This window comes from Pipistrellus kuhlii, unplaced genomic scaffold, assembly GCF_014108245.1.
Source record: "Pipistrellus kuhlii isolate mPipKuh1 unplaced genomic scaffold, mPipKuh1.p scaffold_m20_p_10, whole genome shotgun sequence".
In the NCBI taxonomy this organism is placed as follows: domain Eukaryota; kingdom Metazoa; phylum Chordata; class Mammalia; order Chiroptera; family Vespertilionidae; genus Pipistrellus; species Pipistrellus kuhlii.
In genome coordinates this window covers 11,292,302-11,310,596 of record NW_023425405.1, presented here as the reverse complement: position 1 = coordinate 11,310,596, position 18,295 = coordinate 11,292,302, and the positions used below count along the sequence as shown (strand labels likewise).

Below are 18,295 nucleotides of genomic sequence, written 5' to 3'. Positions count from 1 at the left end.
TGAAGGTATAACAAATTCTCTGGAATGTATTAATGTAAATGCACAACTCAGTGGAATGTTTCATATTTATATACAAGGTGTAGCAAAACATGTAAATGCTCATATACATTTACATGTGCATATTACATATATGAATGTATACATATATCCATGTAACCACCACCCAGATCAAGACATAAGCTTCCCTTGGGTGGGACACTGCTGTTTTGAAGTGAATCTGCATCTATAACTTCTGGTCTTTGTATAACTCTGTTCAAGTTTTAAATTCCTGGAGAGAGAGTCTGATTCTCAGAGGAAGGTCAAGGGGCAGAGCCATACATCAGAAACCTGGCCATTGGAGGCCTCCCCTTTTGGTGCTTTTCCTGAATGAGGCAGGGTGGTCTTGAGCAAGGGAGCCACTCCAGTTGGTGTCTAACTCGCTCACTTTGTACAAAGAACATGGGATCTTTGTAATTGACCTTTCTTGTGATTTAATTGTCTTCGATAGAAACCTGTCCTTTGACTCAGAGGAAGAAGATCTTGGGGAGCTCCTCCAGCAATTTGGAGATCTTAAATATGTCCGCATTGTCTTACATCCAGACACAGAGCATTCTAAAGGTATTTGTTGTCAGCTGGTCAGGCATTCAGCCCAAGTTTCTGTGGTCCATAGAAGCATCAAAGGCATTCTGAGGTTGTCTTCTATGAGGTCAAATTCATGCAGCATATTTCATGCAGCTGCCAGCCATAATTTTGTCTAAGCTTTTTAAGCCCTCAGTTATTTACTTTAGGGTAATGAATTCCATTTGTTGTTCTTTGAATTTCAAATGTGATAACATCTCATGGGTATTAATTATTCCACATTGCTTGGCATAACTGGGATCTTTTTAGTTGCGTTTCTTAGAGATGAAAGATGATAGAAACTTTGTCGCAGTGGTAGCAGTGAGAAAGAAAACTGTAAGAGGGGTTCTGCCTTAGATTATTTTTTCCTAAAACTATTTCTTTGAGCTTTCAGGGTTGATCATCCTCATTTCAGTATATTGCTTTTCATAATCTTTGATTTCATCAACTGCAGTCATTAAAGCAATGAATTCTTTTTTTATGTGTTTGTTGTTGTTGTTACTCCTCATCCAAGGATATTTTCTCATTAATTTTTTAAATATATTTTTATTGATTTCATAGAGAAAGGGAGAGGGAGAGAGAGAAACATCAGTGATGAGAGAGAATTATTTATTGATTGGCTGCCTTCTGCATGTCTCACACTGGGGATTGAGCCCGTAACCTAGGCATGTGCTGGATTTAAATCTGGGAAGCTTCAGTCCACAGGCTAACACTCTGTCCACTGAGCCAAACAGTCTAGGGCTCCATTGATTCTTAAAGAGAGTGGAAGGAAGGGAGAGAGACAGAGAGAGAGAGAAACATAGATGTGAGAGACACATGGATTTGCTGCCTCCTGCACATGTCCTGACCAGGGCCCAGGGATCGAGCTTGCAACCAAGGTACATGTCATTGACTAGATTGGAACCCTGGACCCTTCATTCTGTGGGCCAATGCTCTATCCGACTAGGGCGCTCTCTTTTTTTTTTTCTTTTTAATCCTCACCTGAGGATATTTTTCCATTGATTTTTAGAGGAAAAGGAGGAGGGAGGAAAGAAGAGATGGGAAGAGAGAGTGAAAAAGATTGGTTGGTTGCCTTCTGCACACATCCTGAACAGGGCTGAGTATTTAGCCCCAAAACATGGGACATGACCTTGATTGAAATTGAAACCATGACCCTTTGGTCTGAGGGCTGGTATTCTAACCACTGAGAAAACTGGCTAGGGCATTAAAAAAAAAAAAAAAAAAAAAAAAAAAAATATATATATATATATATATATATGTGTGTGTGTGTGTGTGTGTGTGTGTGTGTGTATGTATATATATTGATTTCAGAAAAAAAGGAGGAGAGAGATAGAAACATTAGTGATAAGAGGAAATCATCAATCATTCTGCATGCCTCCTATTAGGAATTGGGCCCGCAACTGGGCATGTGCCCTGACCCAGAATCGAATTGTGACCTCCTGGTTCATAGGTTGATGCTCAACAACCGCACTGGATGGGAAGTGAATTCTTAATTCATTCTGATTCTTGATTCCTTTACTTCCTACCAAAAGCTATGAACCATCTCCTCAGAAAAAGGCCACTTCTGAGGGTTTGTGGTCTCCCTGGAGCCTATCCATGGATTGTTAACCTACTTTTAAAATCTTCTTATGAGTATTTTTGGGTTTTACTTGGCTAAAAGAGATGTACATAAGGCCTTATGATGGAAAGAAAATGGAACTGCTTTCTGGAGATTAGGGATCTAATTCCAGCTAAACCATAGCCCAGCTGGGTGATTTTTGGCAAATCATTTAACCACTGTGGACTTTTGTTTCCTGTCTGTAAAATTAGTGTGTTCAACTAGAGTAATCACTTAAGTAATCACTTAAGCACTGATATTCAATTATACTTCTCTATTTCCAGTATGATTTTCTAGAAATGGGCAACTGGAATTGCATAGAATGTTTCAAGTATGATAGGATATTGCTAATGTCTTTTGTCCCTTTTTTGAGTGTGTGCTGTATTGGGTTAATATTTTCAGAATGTAGTCTGTAGTTGACTTGCTTCAATCTCTTCCTTGGTCTGTTAATTTTAGTTAAGAGTTAATGGTCTTAAGTATAGTTTTTATTATTTTTTCTTAATGCATGTCTTTTCCCTAGCTCATAATTAAATTTTTCTGGCACTTTTTCTGCCTACTCACTCATACAACTTTGGCTTCCTCCTCTAGTTTATCCCTGTCAGCAAGCCATTTCACTGCCTAAAAGAGCTGAATATTATCTGTAGACTTTTAGGGAAGTATTAAGACTGAATTCAGTACTGTCCTTGGAAATTCCAATGATAAAATCCCTACCCATTCAAAGAGAAATACCCATTTTTTTCATATTGGACAAATAGAATAATCTGCCTGTTAGAGACATTTCCTCCCCATATTTCGGTTTTGTTTGTTTCTTCATATGGAGTATTTATTAATGCCAGGCGTTATGGTAGATGCTAGGGATATGGGAACAGCCAAGAAACTGGCCCTTATTCCGGAAGCACTTAGTCTTTTTGTGAAGATGCCATCTGCATGGTGCTGTAAATAGAGATGTGAGTGAAGGACTGGCAAGGTGGGACACTTGGCTGTGCCTGGAGGAGGCAGGAAAGATCTCACTAGATGGGTTGGCCTGCCCCTGTGTTCTTTCACTGAGTCTGCTGCCATTCATTTATTTTTTAAAATTTTATTAATTAAATTGATTGGGGAGACATGATCAACACGAACACATAGGTTTCAGGTGTGGGTTTCTGTGTTACAAGATCTGTATATTGCACCGTGTGCCCACACCCAAAGTAAAATCTTCTGTCTCCTTCCATTAGGACCTCCTTCTCCCACCTACGAGTGAAATCATCTAGCTTTTTCTGACTGACTTATTTCATTTAGCATATTCTCAAGGTCCATCCATGTTGTTGTAACTGGTGCTATTTCACCCTTTCTTACGCCATTTATTATTATAGGTGACAAAACATCACTCCCCCAGTGCAGAATACTAACAGAATATTATGAAACGTATTTTTAAAAGGTGGTGGTTTTTAAAATATCAATAACAGAAATTAGGATGGGCTAATTGTCCCTACGGCTAACCAGTGAGAGGGGTACCTGTGGAAATATTGGACTGTGAGTTGAGAATTGAGCTCACGGATTTCAGGCTCACTGCCATATTCATTTGATAGAGGCCTGGGCCTTTTACTCCACGAGGCAGTTGCTCCCATGTCTAATGCCTCCCAAGAAACAGTGATGACAGTGAGACCTGTAATTAATTTCAGGATTAAGTGGTTGCTGCCTCATTTTTTTAAATCTTCTAATAGGCATGTAGTAAGCGATGCTGAATAAAATGGTGGGCTGGAATTTCTTGTGGATATTTGTTACTAAGCAGAGGGATGATAAGACTAAAGTTCTAGGAGTATTGGAAAAGATGAAGGAAGTAGTAATACATTTTGTTGTGAGCAGTTGTGCTATTTTATCAGTGCCTGACAGTGCCTGTCTCAACAGCATTTAACAAAAGGATGTTACCCCCCTTCCACTTGTACCAGCCTCCCACCATTTGTGTGTTGTCTTTGGCTTCCTCGTGGGCCATGGGGGTTTAGCATTCTCACTTGAATTTTGTCTCTGTACAGGTTGTGCATTTGCTCAGTTCATGACTCAAGAAGCAGCTCAGAAATGCCTTGCAGCTGCTTCTGCAGAGACGGAGGTAAGGAAGACGTTTCCTTTACCCTGTAACCCAGGCGCAGTGGCTCCTACGGGCAATACCTGCTGTTTACGCAAAGCATTGTTATTATTATGTTGTCAGTAATGTAATAATAATAAAGCTTACAGTTATTGGGCACTTAGTGTCTCATAGGCATGCTCATTAGATAGGCAAATGCATTGTCTTATTTAGTCCTTAACGTCAGCCCTATAGGGTTATATGAGGTTAGAATAATTCTTATTCCTATTTTATAGGCGAGAACAGATAGACGTACCTGCTATTTATTGATCACTGTCTATATGTCAGCCTCTATCCTAAGCTGATGACATGAAAGACTGGAACAAGACAGGATTGGGCCATCTGTGAAGGGTCGTAAATGTTTGAGAAAGTGTGTGGATGATGGAGAATTTTTCTGTGTATTCCATAACAGAATATAAGTTGTTTTGAGATACTTATCTTGTATTGCTATTGTCTGTTAAATTTTCTTGAGTAAAGATAACACTACCATTTCATTAACTTTCTTTAGATTACTAAAAATTTGCCTATTTACAGATCAGTTTTCTCAGTTTGGGCCTACTTTGGGCCTATTCATCTCCCATAAAATAAATTATTTAGTCCTGACTGCCTTAAATACACACATGGTCTTTTGCACAGCTATAGTAAATACTGTTAGCTGGGCCACAGTATCTTGGGGTTGGGTTCTATGGCTTAATTGGGGCCCACTTTTTTTTCTTTCCTTGCTGTTCCTTGTCAGTTGCTTAGTTTTTACTTTTAAGAGACAGGGTTGCAATCTGTTACAGGGTGGCGGGCTGAAATTGGATGGTCGGCAACTCAAGGTTGACTTGGCAGTGACCCGTGATGAGGCTGCAAAGCTCCGGACAAAGAAGGTGAAGAAGCCGACCGGAACCCGGAACCTCTACCTGGCCCGAGAAGGCTGTGAGTAGTGGATGGGAGACGTAAACCAGGCCTCTGAGAAGCTGGCCCTGTGCTGTGACAGCCACCCAGCAATGTTTATGTTTGGGGGCATGTTTCCATTAAAACCCCAATGTCCTCAATAGCAGTGTATTATTATTATTTTAATGTTAATGTTTTTTGTTTCTGTTTTAAAATTAATTTTATTTTATTTTAAAGAGGGAGAAAGGGAGAAAGAAAAAGAGAGAAACATTGATGTAAGAGAGATACATCTTTAAGTTGCCTCCTGTACACATCCTGATGGGATTAAATCTGCAACCTAGATATGTGCCCTAACCAGGAATTGAACCTGTGACCTTCCCATGCATGGGATGATGCTCCAACCAACTTAGCCACACTGGCCAGGGCAGTAGTGTTATATAATATTATTATTTCACTTTAGTAGTTATGGCTTTCTGTTTGGAAACTTTCACCCAACATGTAGATGAGCCAGTCTCGTCTTTTCTGCCTGCTGGCTTTTAGACCTTTTCATCAGATTGGCAGGGCAAAGAGGGAGGAAAAACTCAAATTACCTTTGCTTCTTGTCATTATTATTATTATTTTTTTTTAAATGAGCCATTTAAAAAAATATATATATTTTATTGATTTTTGTACAGAGTGGAAGGGAGAGAGATAGAGAGTTCGAAACATGAATGAGAGACAGTCATCGATCAGCTGCCTCCTGCACACCCCCCACTGGGGATATGCCCGCAACCAAGGTACATGCCCTTGACCGGAATCGAACCCGAGACCCCCCAGTCCCCAAGCCGATGCTCTATCCATTGAGCCAAACTGGTCCTGGCCATTATTTCTTTTTTTTTAAAAGATTTTTATTGATTTCAGAGAGGAAGGGAGAGGGAAAGAGAGACAGAAACATCAGTGAAGAGATAGAATCACTGATCAGCTGTCTCCTGCACACCCCACACAGGATCAAGCCCACAACCTGGGCATGTGTCCTGACTGGGAATAGAACCGTGATCTCCTGGTTCATAGGTAGATGCTTAACCACTGAGTCACGCTGGCTGGGCGATTTATAAGAAGTGGTTTTCTGAAGGAGTGAAAATTATGACTAAAATTACTTTTTGGATTTAAAACGTGTAGAGTGCCCTTCTCTTAAAAAGATAATCAGAGCCCAAGCTGGTTTGGCTTAGTGGATAGAGTTTTGACCTGTGGACTGAAGGGTTCTGGGTTCGATTCCGATCATGGGCATATGCCCGGGTTGTGTGCTTGATCCTCAGTAGGGGACATGGAGGAGGCAGCCAATCAATGATTCTCTCTCGTCATTGATGTTCTGTCTTTCCCTCTCTCTTCTTTCCTCTCTGAAATTAAAGAAAAATAATCAGAAATTAGCTTTAATTAAAAAAAGAGAAACCCCCCCCTCTAGGTATTTGTCAGCCCACCTGCTGCACAACTGCTCAGTGTGGACTGGTAATGGTAGGTCATTAGCGTTTGATACTAGGCCTCTATATGGTGATTTGGCTGTTTTCTGGGCTGGCCTATTTCATCACTTAGTAATGATCCCCTAGTACATGAGCAGTGAAATTCCAAGGGCCAGGTTACAGGTGGAGCAGTTTTGCATCCAAATGCCTAAAATGTACTTATTTTCAGAACTTCCTTTAGGTTTTACCAGCTAGTATTGGGCATGTAGGGGAGGGAAGGAGAAGAGGAACGAAATTACAAACTATTCAGAGCAGCAGTCACCAACCAGTGGTCCGCGAGGTCCGAAAGGTTGGCGATCGCTGGTTCAGAGTATTAGTCCTTGAGAGCAGCTCTGAGCTAAAAAGTTAGCCCTGTAGCCTATTTCTGGTCCTACCCAAATGCCTGTATGTCCTGGCCAGCAAAGTCCTCTGGGCCCTGTACAAAGAGCTTGCATCATTCAAATCACATTCCTCTTGTTGCTCAGTGAAAATTCCCTTGCTGATGTCTTGGCCTTTTTCCCTCTTTCTGCAGTGATTCGTGCTGGGACGAAGGCTGCAGAGGGTGTGAGCGCTGCTGATATGGCCAAAAGAGAACGGGTGAGTAGGTTAGGTACCACCCTTCAGGATCTGCGTGACTTATAAATCAATAAGTAAAAATTATTGAATGGTAGAGGTGTTCATCCAAGAGCCAAGTTTTGGTAACAGGCCTTACTTACACTGTTGTTAGAGAAAAAAGCACGCAGGTGAAACAGCAAATAACCCAAAGTTATCATAACATTAGCTCACCATTATATGCCATTAGAAGAACTGGATCTTATTCTTACTGTCCTAATGCTCAGCAGTAATGTCTGCTGAAGAGTATGCTTAGAGATCATGTAGCAGACACTTAGAGGCTAGGCTATGTATAATTAGGTTTCGGTGTAAGAAAGGAAGTTCAGAGTAGTCTGGATTCCGTAGGGAAGAAGGTAGATGTGGGTCTTGAGTAGTTAAGATGTCCATTTTGGGGAAGAGGAGGAGGTCTCCAGATTATACAATCATTTTTGGAAAGCTCCATGTTATGAGAGTTTCTATTGCTGACTGATGCCCTTAAATTCCTCTGCTGCTTTGTAACGTTAGTTCCCAGTATCTTTTACTTTTGCCCACAGAGCATACTTTCAGAGAGCTAAGCCAACCTAGAATTAGCTGTGGAACCGGAAAGTGCAGAAGATGGTGGACAGAGATGAGAACATAACAACAGTGTCTTTTTTGTAATTTCCTATCTAGACTAGTGTTCTCAACCTTTTCTGTTACAGAGCATCCAGAAACGATGGTATTTTAGGGGCATTGTATACCCTTTTCTGATCACATTGCAATAGTGACACATTTAATTTTCTCTTAGATGAGTTTTTCTAGCAAAAAGCTCATAGATTATATGCATTATAATTCACAGCAGGCACAGCTTTTCCTGGAAGAAAAATCAGACTGTTGAACTTAGGCCTCTTCAGATATCCCTTTACTGTTCATTTCCAGAGCATCCATTTATTTTGTGATTTGTTAGTACCTTTGGCAAATAAGGAGCGGCAGGAATGAGATGACTTAATGAAAGAAAAAGTGTGATTTGAATCTTTTTTCTTCTAATTTTTCTAATTTTAAAAACATCAGGAGGAGAAAGTCATCTTTCATCTTGGAGACAGGCTGCTCTGGGTTGGTGTTTTGTGCAGACAATAGAGGCTGATGCTCTAGCAGCAGATTTGTTTCTGTGGTCATGGGCATTCCTTTGCCTAAGGGTGGCAGAGTAAAGACAAGACAGCATTCTTTAAAGAAATTCTATTTCCTTTTGGAAAGGCTAGATAGTTTGAGTTGGTGGGTAGATCAGGACTGGGCATAAATGTTAACTACAGTATTATTTATTATTTACTCTGGGCCAAGTTTTAGGTCAGGATTTTATGTATATCTCCCCATTTTGGCCTAGCATCACTGCTGAGAAATTGACATTGTACTAGTATTTTGATCTACAGTTGAACTTTGTAGGTGAAAAAATTGTGGCTTAAAAAATTTCATTTCTCCAGTTAACTTCTCCAGTTAGGGCTGATTTTGAATTCAGTCTGATGCCATCCATGGCGGTCCCACATGCCCACCGTCTTGCCTGCTGATCCTTTCTTTCCCTGTGCTGGGGTTGTACGGCTGGAGGGTGGGTGATTTCCTTCCTTTTCTCTCTGTGCCTAGTTTTGGATGGGGTCATGGTTCTTTCCTTTTGTAGAACTGTGAGCCTGCATTCTTAAAGGGTGGATTGGATTGTTAACAGTTTTTTGTTCTTTCAGTTTGAGCTGCTGAAGCATCAGAAACTGAAGGACCAGAATATCTTTGTCTCCCGCACCAGGCTCTGCCTGCACAATCTCCCCAAGGCCGTGGATGACAAACAGCTCAGGAAGCTGCTGCTGACTGCCACTGGAGGGGAGAAGGGAGTGCGCATCAAGGAGGTGAGAGTTGGCCCTGCCTACTCAGAACTTTGGTCCTGGGTCAGATCGAGCATTTATTTTCAGGCTGTGGTACTAAAAGATTGACAGATTTTCTTCTGGACACATTGTCAGCAGACAGGGCTGACTTTGGCAGTTTTCATGCCTTTTTCCCCCCCTTTTTTCTAAGAACTGCCTTTCACATCTGACCAGATTGCACTAGAATGGGAGATAGTCTCTGCCCTAGTGAAGTACTTTAGCAAGCACTTACTGAATGCCTGCTGTGTGCTCAGCATTATGCCAGGTGCTATAATGTTAATTTTCTTGCAGAGAAAATAATCCGTGTGCTTTGCTCTTTAGACATTTTGCTATCCTTTAGGCTCCTAGCCTGTGGTGGGAGTCCTCAGTGCCCTGTGTGAGCACAGGGAGCTGCACATGTCTTCAGCAGCTGTGCTAGACACACTGTTCACACCGACACGGTTAGACACTGAGAACAAGTCTTTCTGTTTCCCGTTTGCCCCAAGCGCGCCTGCATCCCCACATCATAGTGCTTGCTATTACACTGTCCTGTGATTGTTTATCAGTCATTTCTCCACCAGACAGCTCTTTGAGGGCAGGTGTCATCTTACTGTTTCTAGTGCTTGGCATAGCACCCGGCACATAGTAATCTACCGATCTGTGTTTACTGAAAAAGTAACAAAGCCAGTGTTATGAATCTTCTGTGCTCTGTTTCATCCCATAACTTTTCCTAATCCCTGAGAGCCTCACCAAAATGTATGGTATTGGTATTTGGGGAATTACGTGAGAATGTGAACATGCCACTCTTGGTAAAACTGTTCAAAGTGTTACTGGTATAGGGGTCAGTTGTGTAATTCCTCATATCAACATCCTCAACACTTAAGTGTCTGCACATTTAAAACCTGTCATTTAGAGAAACTTATGTGTTTTACAATATTTGCATGGTATTAAGTTTTTTCTTTAGTTTTTTCATATGTGTGAGTATAGTGTCTCAGCAAGAGAGTAAGCTTGAGGACAGGAACCCCATTTTATGGTTTTCTTGATTTCCCTATAGTACATGGCACAGAGCAGATACTGGACTTAACCAAATGAACATCCAAGTGGTTCCTAATTCTAGATCTCTCCAAAGTGAGAACTACAGCTCCTACGAGTAATAGATGTGAACGATCAGTTTTCCCAAGATTCCTTGCTGTACCTCAGTGCCTAGGATGCCTCTTACATTCGTCTTAAGGATTTAGGGAAAGGCCACCTCAGGGAGGATCTGAGTGCCAAGCAAAGACTGTTGAAGCTTCTTTTTGTATTTCTGAGACTGCCTGTTGGGCAGGCTTCTCCCCATGCCTGAAATGCCTTTCTAATCTAAAGCCATCAGGTCTTCTTTCTTCCTTTCTTTAGTAATTTCTTTTCTTTTTTTAAAATATACTTTTATTGATTTCAGAGAGGAAGGGAGGGAGAGAGAGATACAGAAACATCAATGATAAGAACCATTGATCGGCTGCCTCCTGCACACCCCCCCACTGGGGATGAGTCCATAACCCCGGCATATACCCTTGACTGGAATTGAACCCTTCAGTCCACAGGCTGACACTCTATCCACTGAGCCAAACTGGCCAAGGCAGTACTTTCTTTTCTGAGTGGTTTCTACAATGATGAGCTCTAGCACTACATTTTATCCTGTGATAACTTAATATACAACTTCAGGTGCCATAGACCTATCAACTAGTTTGTATTGTTAGTAGTTATTATAATTTTTTCTTCGAGAGTTGATTTTATATACATGCTTAGTTGTAGGTCAGTGTTGATGTCTGTAAACTCTTAGAAAGCATGAAAATACCTATTTAATTTGCTTTGTGCTCTCAGTAGCTGTATTCTAATAAAACAGACTTTCACAGTCTTATTTCATTACAACTCTTGCGGTGGTGATGTAGCTGAAGAATCTGTCCTAATAATTGAATCTGTTAAGGTCCTCAATTTGTAATTACTGATTCTTTTTCTTGTTCTACTCATAGTGCAAGGTGATGCGAGACCTTAAAGGAGTTTATGGGAAAGTTAAGGGCCAGTCCCTGGGCTACGCCTTTGCAGAGTTCCAGGAGCACGAGCATGCCCTGACTGCCCTGCGCCACATCAACAACAACCCCGAAATCTATGGGCCTCAGAAGGTGAGCCTCATCCTGGGGGGAGAGCTCTTCCCCCTTTGGCAGAAAACCATCCTCTCCTTGGTCCAGTGCTCTCAGACATTTGAGTGAGGGGAAAGAGTAGCAAGTCGATGGAGGCAATGAGCAGTGATTCAGGTAATAAGGTGATTGGCAGGAACTCTAAATTGTGTAGACTACCTACACCACGCGCCCCTTACCTTTAAGTAGAGTAAGTCACCTCTGACTTGCAGAAAAGAGGGCAATGGTGGGAGACAACTCAGCTCATTGCACTCAGAGCTGAAGAAATCGAATGAATGACATTCTGTCTCCTTCTGACACAGAGACCAATAGTGGAGTTCTCTTTGGAAGATCGGAGGAAGCTTAAAATAAAGGAACTGAGGATGCAGCGCAGCCAGGTACAGAACTAAAATGTTCTTTCTGTTTTCATTATTTTTAAATTGTTGTTCATAATACATTATGTACAGCTTACTGTTTTTAAATGTACACTTCAGTTAAAACAATTTTTAAAGGCCATATTTAAATTGCTGTTTTGTGCAGTTTGTGATCTGCCTCCCTTGAAATAGGACTCTACCTCAGTAGGGCCTTTGTTACTCTTTACTCGTAGTTTCCGAGAGCTCTCCAGGCCACCTCGTCTGCTGGCCTGTCTTGTGAGAGCTTCACGGAAGGGAAAGGAAGGAGAGAAGAGAACCTGATATACTCCCCGTCAGCAGCTCTACAGTGCGTGGTGATGGTCCCTAAGTCAGAATTAATGGCCACAATTAAAATTGTGCATTACCTGTAGATTTCAGCTGTCTCTTTCACAATTCTTCTTCTCAGATGGCTCCAGAAATGGGATGCCTGATAGTGTTAGTGCTGTTTTTAATCTAGTGTGGCATAGAGGAAAGAACAGGGACTTTGGGAATGGGAACACTTATGTTCATACTCAGCTTCTGCTGCTTGCTGAGTTTCTGGGCAGGTTATTACCTCTGTCAGCTTCATTTTCTAGTTTGTGAAATGGGGTTAATAATGTCCACCGCACATGGTTGATGAGGATTAAATGAGTTAATCCATATAAGTTGGCTTGGATGTGCATGGTCAGCGCACAGTCAATACTCTCATACCCATCCCCCCCGGCACAGAGGACCGGACTGTTCTTGATGCCAAAGCTCTCAGCTGACCTCGCTGTTATACCCTAGCTTGCATATATATTGGACATTTGTAGTCTTTGTGGTGGATAGTGTGAGCATGACCAGTAGAGGAGTAGGTTCAGTGCTTAACACATGCCCTGGGTTGAAAACCTGTGATCTGGTTCTTGTTCAAGGCAACTTTTTTATTCTGGGTTTATTTCCTGCCTTAAGCCATTGTTTCAGGAGGTGATTCTAAAGCTACTTTGTGTCTCTTATCTCCATTAGGCTGTGTGTCCTGAAAGGTAGACACTATTCTCCCCATCTGCATGTGCCCTTAGCACTTAGAAGCAGAGATGGCATATAACAACATATAATAGATCTTTGTGTATCAGTGTGCCTACCTCAACTTTTAAGGTGAAAGGACAAAACAATACAACATTGATTTCATGTGAAACTTTATTTTCTTTTCCACTTTAGTGCAACATAAATATGTACCATCCTTGATGCCATAGTCCTCATAGCATCTTTTTTTAGTATCTTTTTTTAATCTTCATTTATGCCTTCTCTAATGCCTTTCCTTTAAAAAAATATTTTTATTGATTTCATAGAAGAAGGGAGAGGGAGAGAAAGATAGAAACATCAATGGTGAGAGAGAATCATTGACCGGCTGCCTCCTGCATGCCCCACATAGGGGATCAAGCCCACACCAAGGGAATGTGCCTTGACTGGGAATCGAACTGTGACCTCTTGGTTCATAGGTTGATGCTCAAGCACTGAGCCACACCGGCTGGGCTTTATTGATTTTTTAGAGAGAGAAACATCCATTAGTTGCCTTCCATATACGCCCTAACCAGGGATTGAACTCATAACCTAAGTATGTGCCCTGACTGGCAATCGATCCCACAACCTTTTTGGTGTATGGGAATATGCTCCAACCAATGGAGCCATCCAGCCAGGGCTGTCTAAGAAAATCTTTATTTCTCTTTCGCTTTTGGGGGATAATTATACTGGATACAAAAGGTTGGTGACATCTTTAACCCCCACCTACCCCTCAAAAAGGCCTTTAAATATTTTATGCTATTCTCTTCTTGTTTACATGGTTTCTGAAGAGAAATCAATGTAATACTATCTTTGTTTCTCTGTAGGTAAGAGATCCCCCCTCCTTGGCTTCTTTCAACGGTTTCCCTTTATTTTTATTTTTCTGCAGTTTGATATAATATGCCTAGGTGTAAATTTTTTGGTATTTATCTTGTTGTGTTATTTGTTGAGTTCCCTGGATCTGTTTAGTGTCTGTTATTTCAGAAAATTCTCGGTCCTTATTACTTCAAATATTTCTTCTGTTCTTTTCTTTCTTCTTCTGGTATTCCCATTATTTCACCTTTAGTAATTATCCCATGTTACTAGCCTTCCTGCCCTCCCCCTCCCCCAATCCACCCCACTGACTTTGAAGACTTGTGCATGTACTTTCCCTCTGTTTCTGCATATGGAAAGGAAAATATTTATTTGTGACTCCACTCAGTAACCATTTGTTACTACTATATTAGGGCCTGTGAACCACTTGTATTCACTCTCCTGTAGTCTCTACCTTTTGGTTGGAAGAATTCCTCTCTTCTCCAAACTCAACTAAAACTCTTCTTGAGCTGCATGTTTCCAGCACATAAGCCTCGTCCAGAAACCAGATGGTGGTCTCTTGTTTTATGCAGCAAAAAATGAAATCCAGGTCCACAACTGGTGAGCCCCAACAGAAGCAACCGGAGCCAAGAGAAGACCCGCAACAGAAAGCAGCTCAAAACCACTCACAGGAGCCAAACAAGGCCCCTCCAGAGCAGAAGGGGAAGGCGGGCTCTAGCTCCTGGGCAGGGTTCCAGACCAAGGCCGAAGTGGAGCAGGTGGAGTTACCTGATGGGAAGAAGCGAAGAAAGGTCCTGGCGTTACCCTCACACCGAGGACCCAAAATCAGGTGAGAGGCAGACCGCGGAGGCTTCCGAGAGGGTTTGTGGTCGCTTAGCTCTTTTCCTCTCGTGGCTTTTGTTTGGATGTCACGGATGTTTAGTGCTGTGCCCGTCCCAAAGCACAAGCAGAGGGGTCAGTCCTGGACCACATGGAAGCCAGAACAGGGCTGGCAGAGGGGGCCTCAGAGGAGCCTTGCAGGGCGGGCTTTCACGCCATTTCCCTCCTTTTCTGAAGAGCTTCCTCCGGTCCAGATGGGCATCTGTCAGCTGAGGCCCGCTTACTTGAGGTTCCCCTGCAGTTTCTGTTTGGGGCCTCAGATTAGTGCTATGAACAAAAGTTAATCTTCAAAAAATATTTGTTAAATAAATGAAGTTTTTTTGAGATTCTCTTGAGGTTTTAAACCAAAACAAAAACCAAATGTACAAATGTTGAGCCTTAGGACATTCTGTTGCAATATCCCTTTTTAGAATGGACTTGTCATGGGTTAGAAAAAGCCAATATAAGAAAAGGCATTTTATCTTCCTGGCTGAGAGAACCTCAGGAGTGCCAATTAGAGGAAGAACTCAGGGTGACCCGTGACTGTATTCTTTCAGGTTGCGGGACAAAGGCAAAGTGAAGTCTCTCCCTCCCAAAAAGCCAAAGCCCCAGATAAACCAGTGGAAGCAAGAGAAGCAGAAATTACCTCCCAAGCAGGTGAGTGGGGCACGAGGCTTTGGCATGACATGCTCGGCTGGGGTTGGCAGCTGCTTTTGTACCTGGATTAGTTGAGAAAAAAAAAAGGGGGGGGGGCTTCTAAATTGCAACTACATGCAGGACTGCAGCTTTTTAATGGATATTGAGGCACACAGTCCTAAAAGTGAGAATAGGAAAATAACCCCTCCATATCAGTTACTGTGCTTCAGCAGTTATCCTGTTTTACCCATCCTCCATACATGCTCCCTGCCCCCAGGGCATTAAAGCACACTATGCTTCTCTTGTAAATGTGCCTCCTGGGGAAATGTATATTGCTCAAAAAATACTTCAGAATGCATCTCCAACTGATCACACACACACACACACACACACATATGATCACACGGAGCTATGATCACATCTTATGAGATTAACTAGAAGCCCTCAATGTCATCTAATATACAGCCCATATTAAAATGTCCCCAGTAGCCTCAAAAATATTTTTTTTATGGTTGGTTGGTATGAAGCAGCAATCAAGTCTACATATTACATTTGGTTTTATAACTCTTAAGTTCCGCCCCCCTCCCCCCCCCCAAATAATATCCAGTCCTCCTTGTCAGCTCCCTTTTTCCCCCATGCTCTCAGTTTGTTGGAGAAACAAGGTCATTTGCCTTTTAGAATGTATTACATTTTAAGTTTAGCTGCTTTGCTTTCTTATGATGTCATTTAAATTGTTTGTATAACACCCCATACTGCCTATACACTGGTAGCCATATCTAGAGGCTTGATTAGATTCAAGTTCAGTTTTCTTGGCAACAGTATGTCATAGGTAATGCTGTGTGTTTCTGTTGTGTCATATCATAAGGCATCTAATGTCTGGTTGCCTCATTTTTGGTGATGCTCAAACTCATCAGTAGGTTTAGGTATTGTCTACCTTATCCCTCCATTTGTAAAGTCCCCTACCAACTTCTCACCTGATGGTTTTAGCACCATTAAGGATTGCTGTCCAGATCCATTATTTCAATTTGGGTTGCAGAATGGTGATTTTCTAATTTTATCAATCCTTTGTCTTTTTTTTTTTTTTTTTTTTTTTTTTTTTTTTTTTTTTAGTAGAATTCTAGAAAAAAGAAACTTCAACTTTTTGGTTACTGTGATATACTATAGGAAAGACAGGATATTTTTTTTCTCTTTATCAGTTTTCAGAATGATGAGTTGGTGTCCTACAACCTCCTATGGAGACTAGTAAGATTTTATAGTATTATGAATTCCTGAGTTTTTATATACTTGATGTGTTTTCATCAAATGCAGCCATACCTGTTAGGCCAGGTTGATCCCTGAATCCTTGTGAGATAGCCCTGTCTTTGTTATTGTCCTTGCTTTGTAGGACAATCAGATGTCCCAGCTCATCTTACATATTTATTCCCTGGTCTTGGCATTAGCCATTTTTTCAAAGAACCCTACTTCCATTTAGGAGAGAATAGTAGTCCTAAGTTTCTGAACATTGAGGTCAAACATTGTTTCTCCTTCCCTACTCTCTTTTAAGGATATACGAAGCATTAGTTTCCCATCATCCTCAAAAAATCTCTTGTGTCTGGAAAGTCTCAGACCTATTCATACTGTCTTATAAAGCTCTGTCTCTGAACTCCAATGTGCATTGTTCTTGGTGAGGGAAAGGGCAGGGAAAGCATCCACACCTGGGCTGACTCAGCTGTGAGGAGATTCACGCGAGCATTTGGAGTGGCCTCGGGAACACCTGAGCAGTGTGTGCTTTTATGCATTCCTGGTCTGATTTCGTACCAGTGGGTGATTCTTTGAGGGTTTTTCTCTGCAAGGGTCACTCTCTGGAAGTTCCCTTCTTTGGGTGGACAAGATTGCTGTACTTCCTTATTTTTTCTCCTGGGTGGCCTTTGGGTAAGCTGACATTTACTGCTTGAAATTGACTAGTTTTCTTACCTTTCATTTGTAGGTGCCTAAGAAAAAAGCTAAGGGAAATAAGACAGAAATTCGCTTCAACCAGCTGGTCGAACAATATAAGCAGAAATTACTGGGATCTTCTAAAGGAGTGCCTCTCGCAAAGAGAAGCAAGTGGTTTGACAGTTGATGCCAGGGGCTGGATAAGGGCTGGGCTGTGCGTTTCTTGGTAAAGCTCCCAGGCTCCTTCCCACCCCAGTGCCGTCTACGGAGCGGAGGAACCCCCAACGCACTGCCGCTTCGTGGCGAGGCTTCCTGGCTGTGCTCATCTGGACTCCGCTCATCTCTTCGCTAACCACAAAGAGAGATGTCAGAACAACATCCTGATGCTTCTTGTTCATTATCCAGATTATCATGTGAAATTGTGTTTATAATTAGTATCCATTTTAACTGTTTCTCAAATGGAAACAATTGTACAATGCATTCTTGAGTGCTGAATTTGAAAGATATATTTTAAGTGTCTTCTGTAAATAAGATATTTTGTGACTATTTGAATAACAGACTCTTATTTCTGATATAGGTGAATCCTTTATTATTTATGAACGTTTTTTATATCCCTTCTCTAATGCACTTACAGTCCTCTATACTGTAGGAATTGATTAAGAAAGAGCAGAGAAAAATGATTTCCAGCCTAATCTCCGAGGATGGGAGAAACTTGGAAAGTAATTGAGGGCAATGGGTCTGGCAGAGAGCAATATGTGATAATTATTTGTCAGATGAGTGGGTTGTTGCTGGTAGTCGACAAAAAATCAGTTTGCGGTTGTCCACAGACACTATCCTGGCTGGTGATAACCTGCATTTTCTGTCATCAAACGCCTCCACCTGAGGACTTAGAGAGGAAAGGGGTGGCCGACGGAGCAGCGAGCTCAAGGCCTAGCCTCTAGTCTGACCGGCCTTTACCTAATGGATGGCCTTGAACCAGACAGACTCGGTGAGTCTTAGCTTCTTCATCTATGGGATGAGGAGTTCAACTAAAGGTTTTGTGTGATCCTTCCCAGCTCTACACTGTTTTTCTAATTCATTCTTATGCATGTTCATATTCTTTCTCATTTTAACTTCAGTGAAGATAGAGATGACTTCCATTACTTTTCAGAATTTATGGTGTCACAAAAGCTGAAAGGGATAGTGAATATTAGAGAGTTGAGGTTCAAAAGGATCATAATAACCTGAAGGGATGAACTGAATCTGATAGGATGAAAATCACAGCGAGCATCATAAGTTCCCTCCTTGGGTCCAAAAACCTTATTGCACAAGTTCTGGTGGGAAAGTCTGAGGCAGGCGATTTTGCGCTGGAGAAACAACATGGCTACCATATGCAATAGGACCATTAGGCTGGTTAGT

General features: G+C 41.7%; 1 protein-coding gene across 5 annotated transcripts in view; it reads left to right on the top strand.

Moving 5' to 3' along the window:
• Positions 1-17,227, top strand: part of RBM28 (RNA binding motif protein 28) — a 31,856-nt gene extending 14,629 nt beyond the window's left edge. For 4 of the 5 annotated variants that reach the window (XM_036426135.2, XM_045576562.1, XM_036426119.2 and 1 more), the window contains 10 exons: positions 488-597; positions 4,207-4,280; positions 5,078-5,213; positions 7,179-7,243; positions 8,947-9,105; positions 11,106-11,255; positions 11,573-11,647; positions 14,062-14,318; positions 14,905-15,004; positions 16,950-17,227. In XM_036426135.2, the coding sequence (XP_036282028.1) occupies positions 488-597; positions 4,207-4,280; positions 5,078-5,213; positions 7,179-7,243; positions 8,947-9,105; positions 11,106-11,255; positions 11,573-11,647; positions 14,062-14,318; positions 14,905-15,004; positions 16,950-17,084 (1,261 nt within the window). In that variant the 3' untranslated portion in view covers positions 17,085-17,227. The remainder of the gene's footprint in view (positions 1-487; positions 598-4,206; positions 4,281-5,077; positions 5,214-7,178; positions 7,244-8,946; positions 9,106-11,105; positions 11,256-11,572; positions 11,648-14,061; positions 14,319-14,904; positions 15,005-16,949) is intronic. The other variant, XM_045576565.1, reaches the window with a different exon arrangement.
• Positions 17,228-18,295: the final 1,068 nt, after the last annotated feature.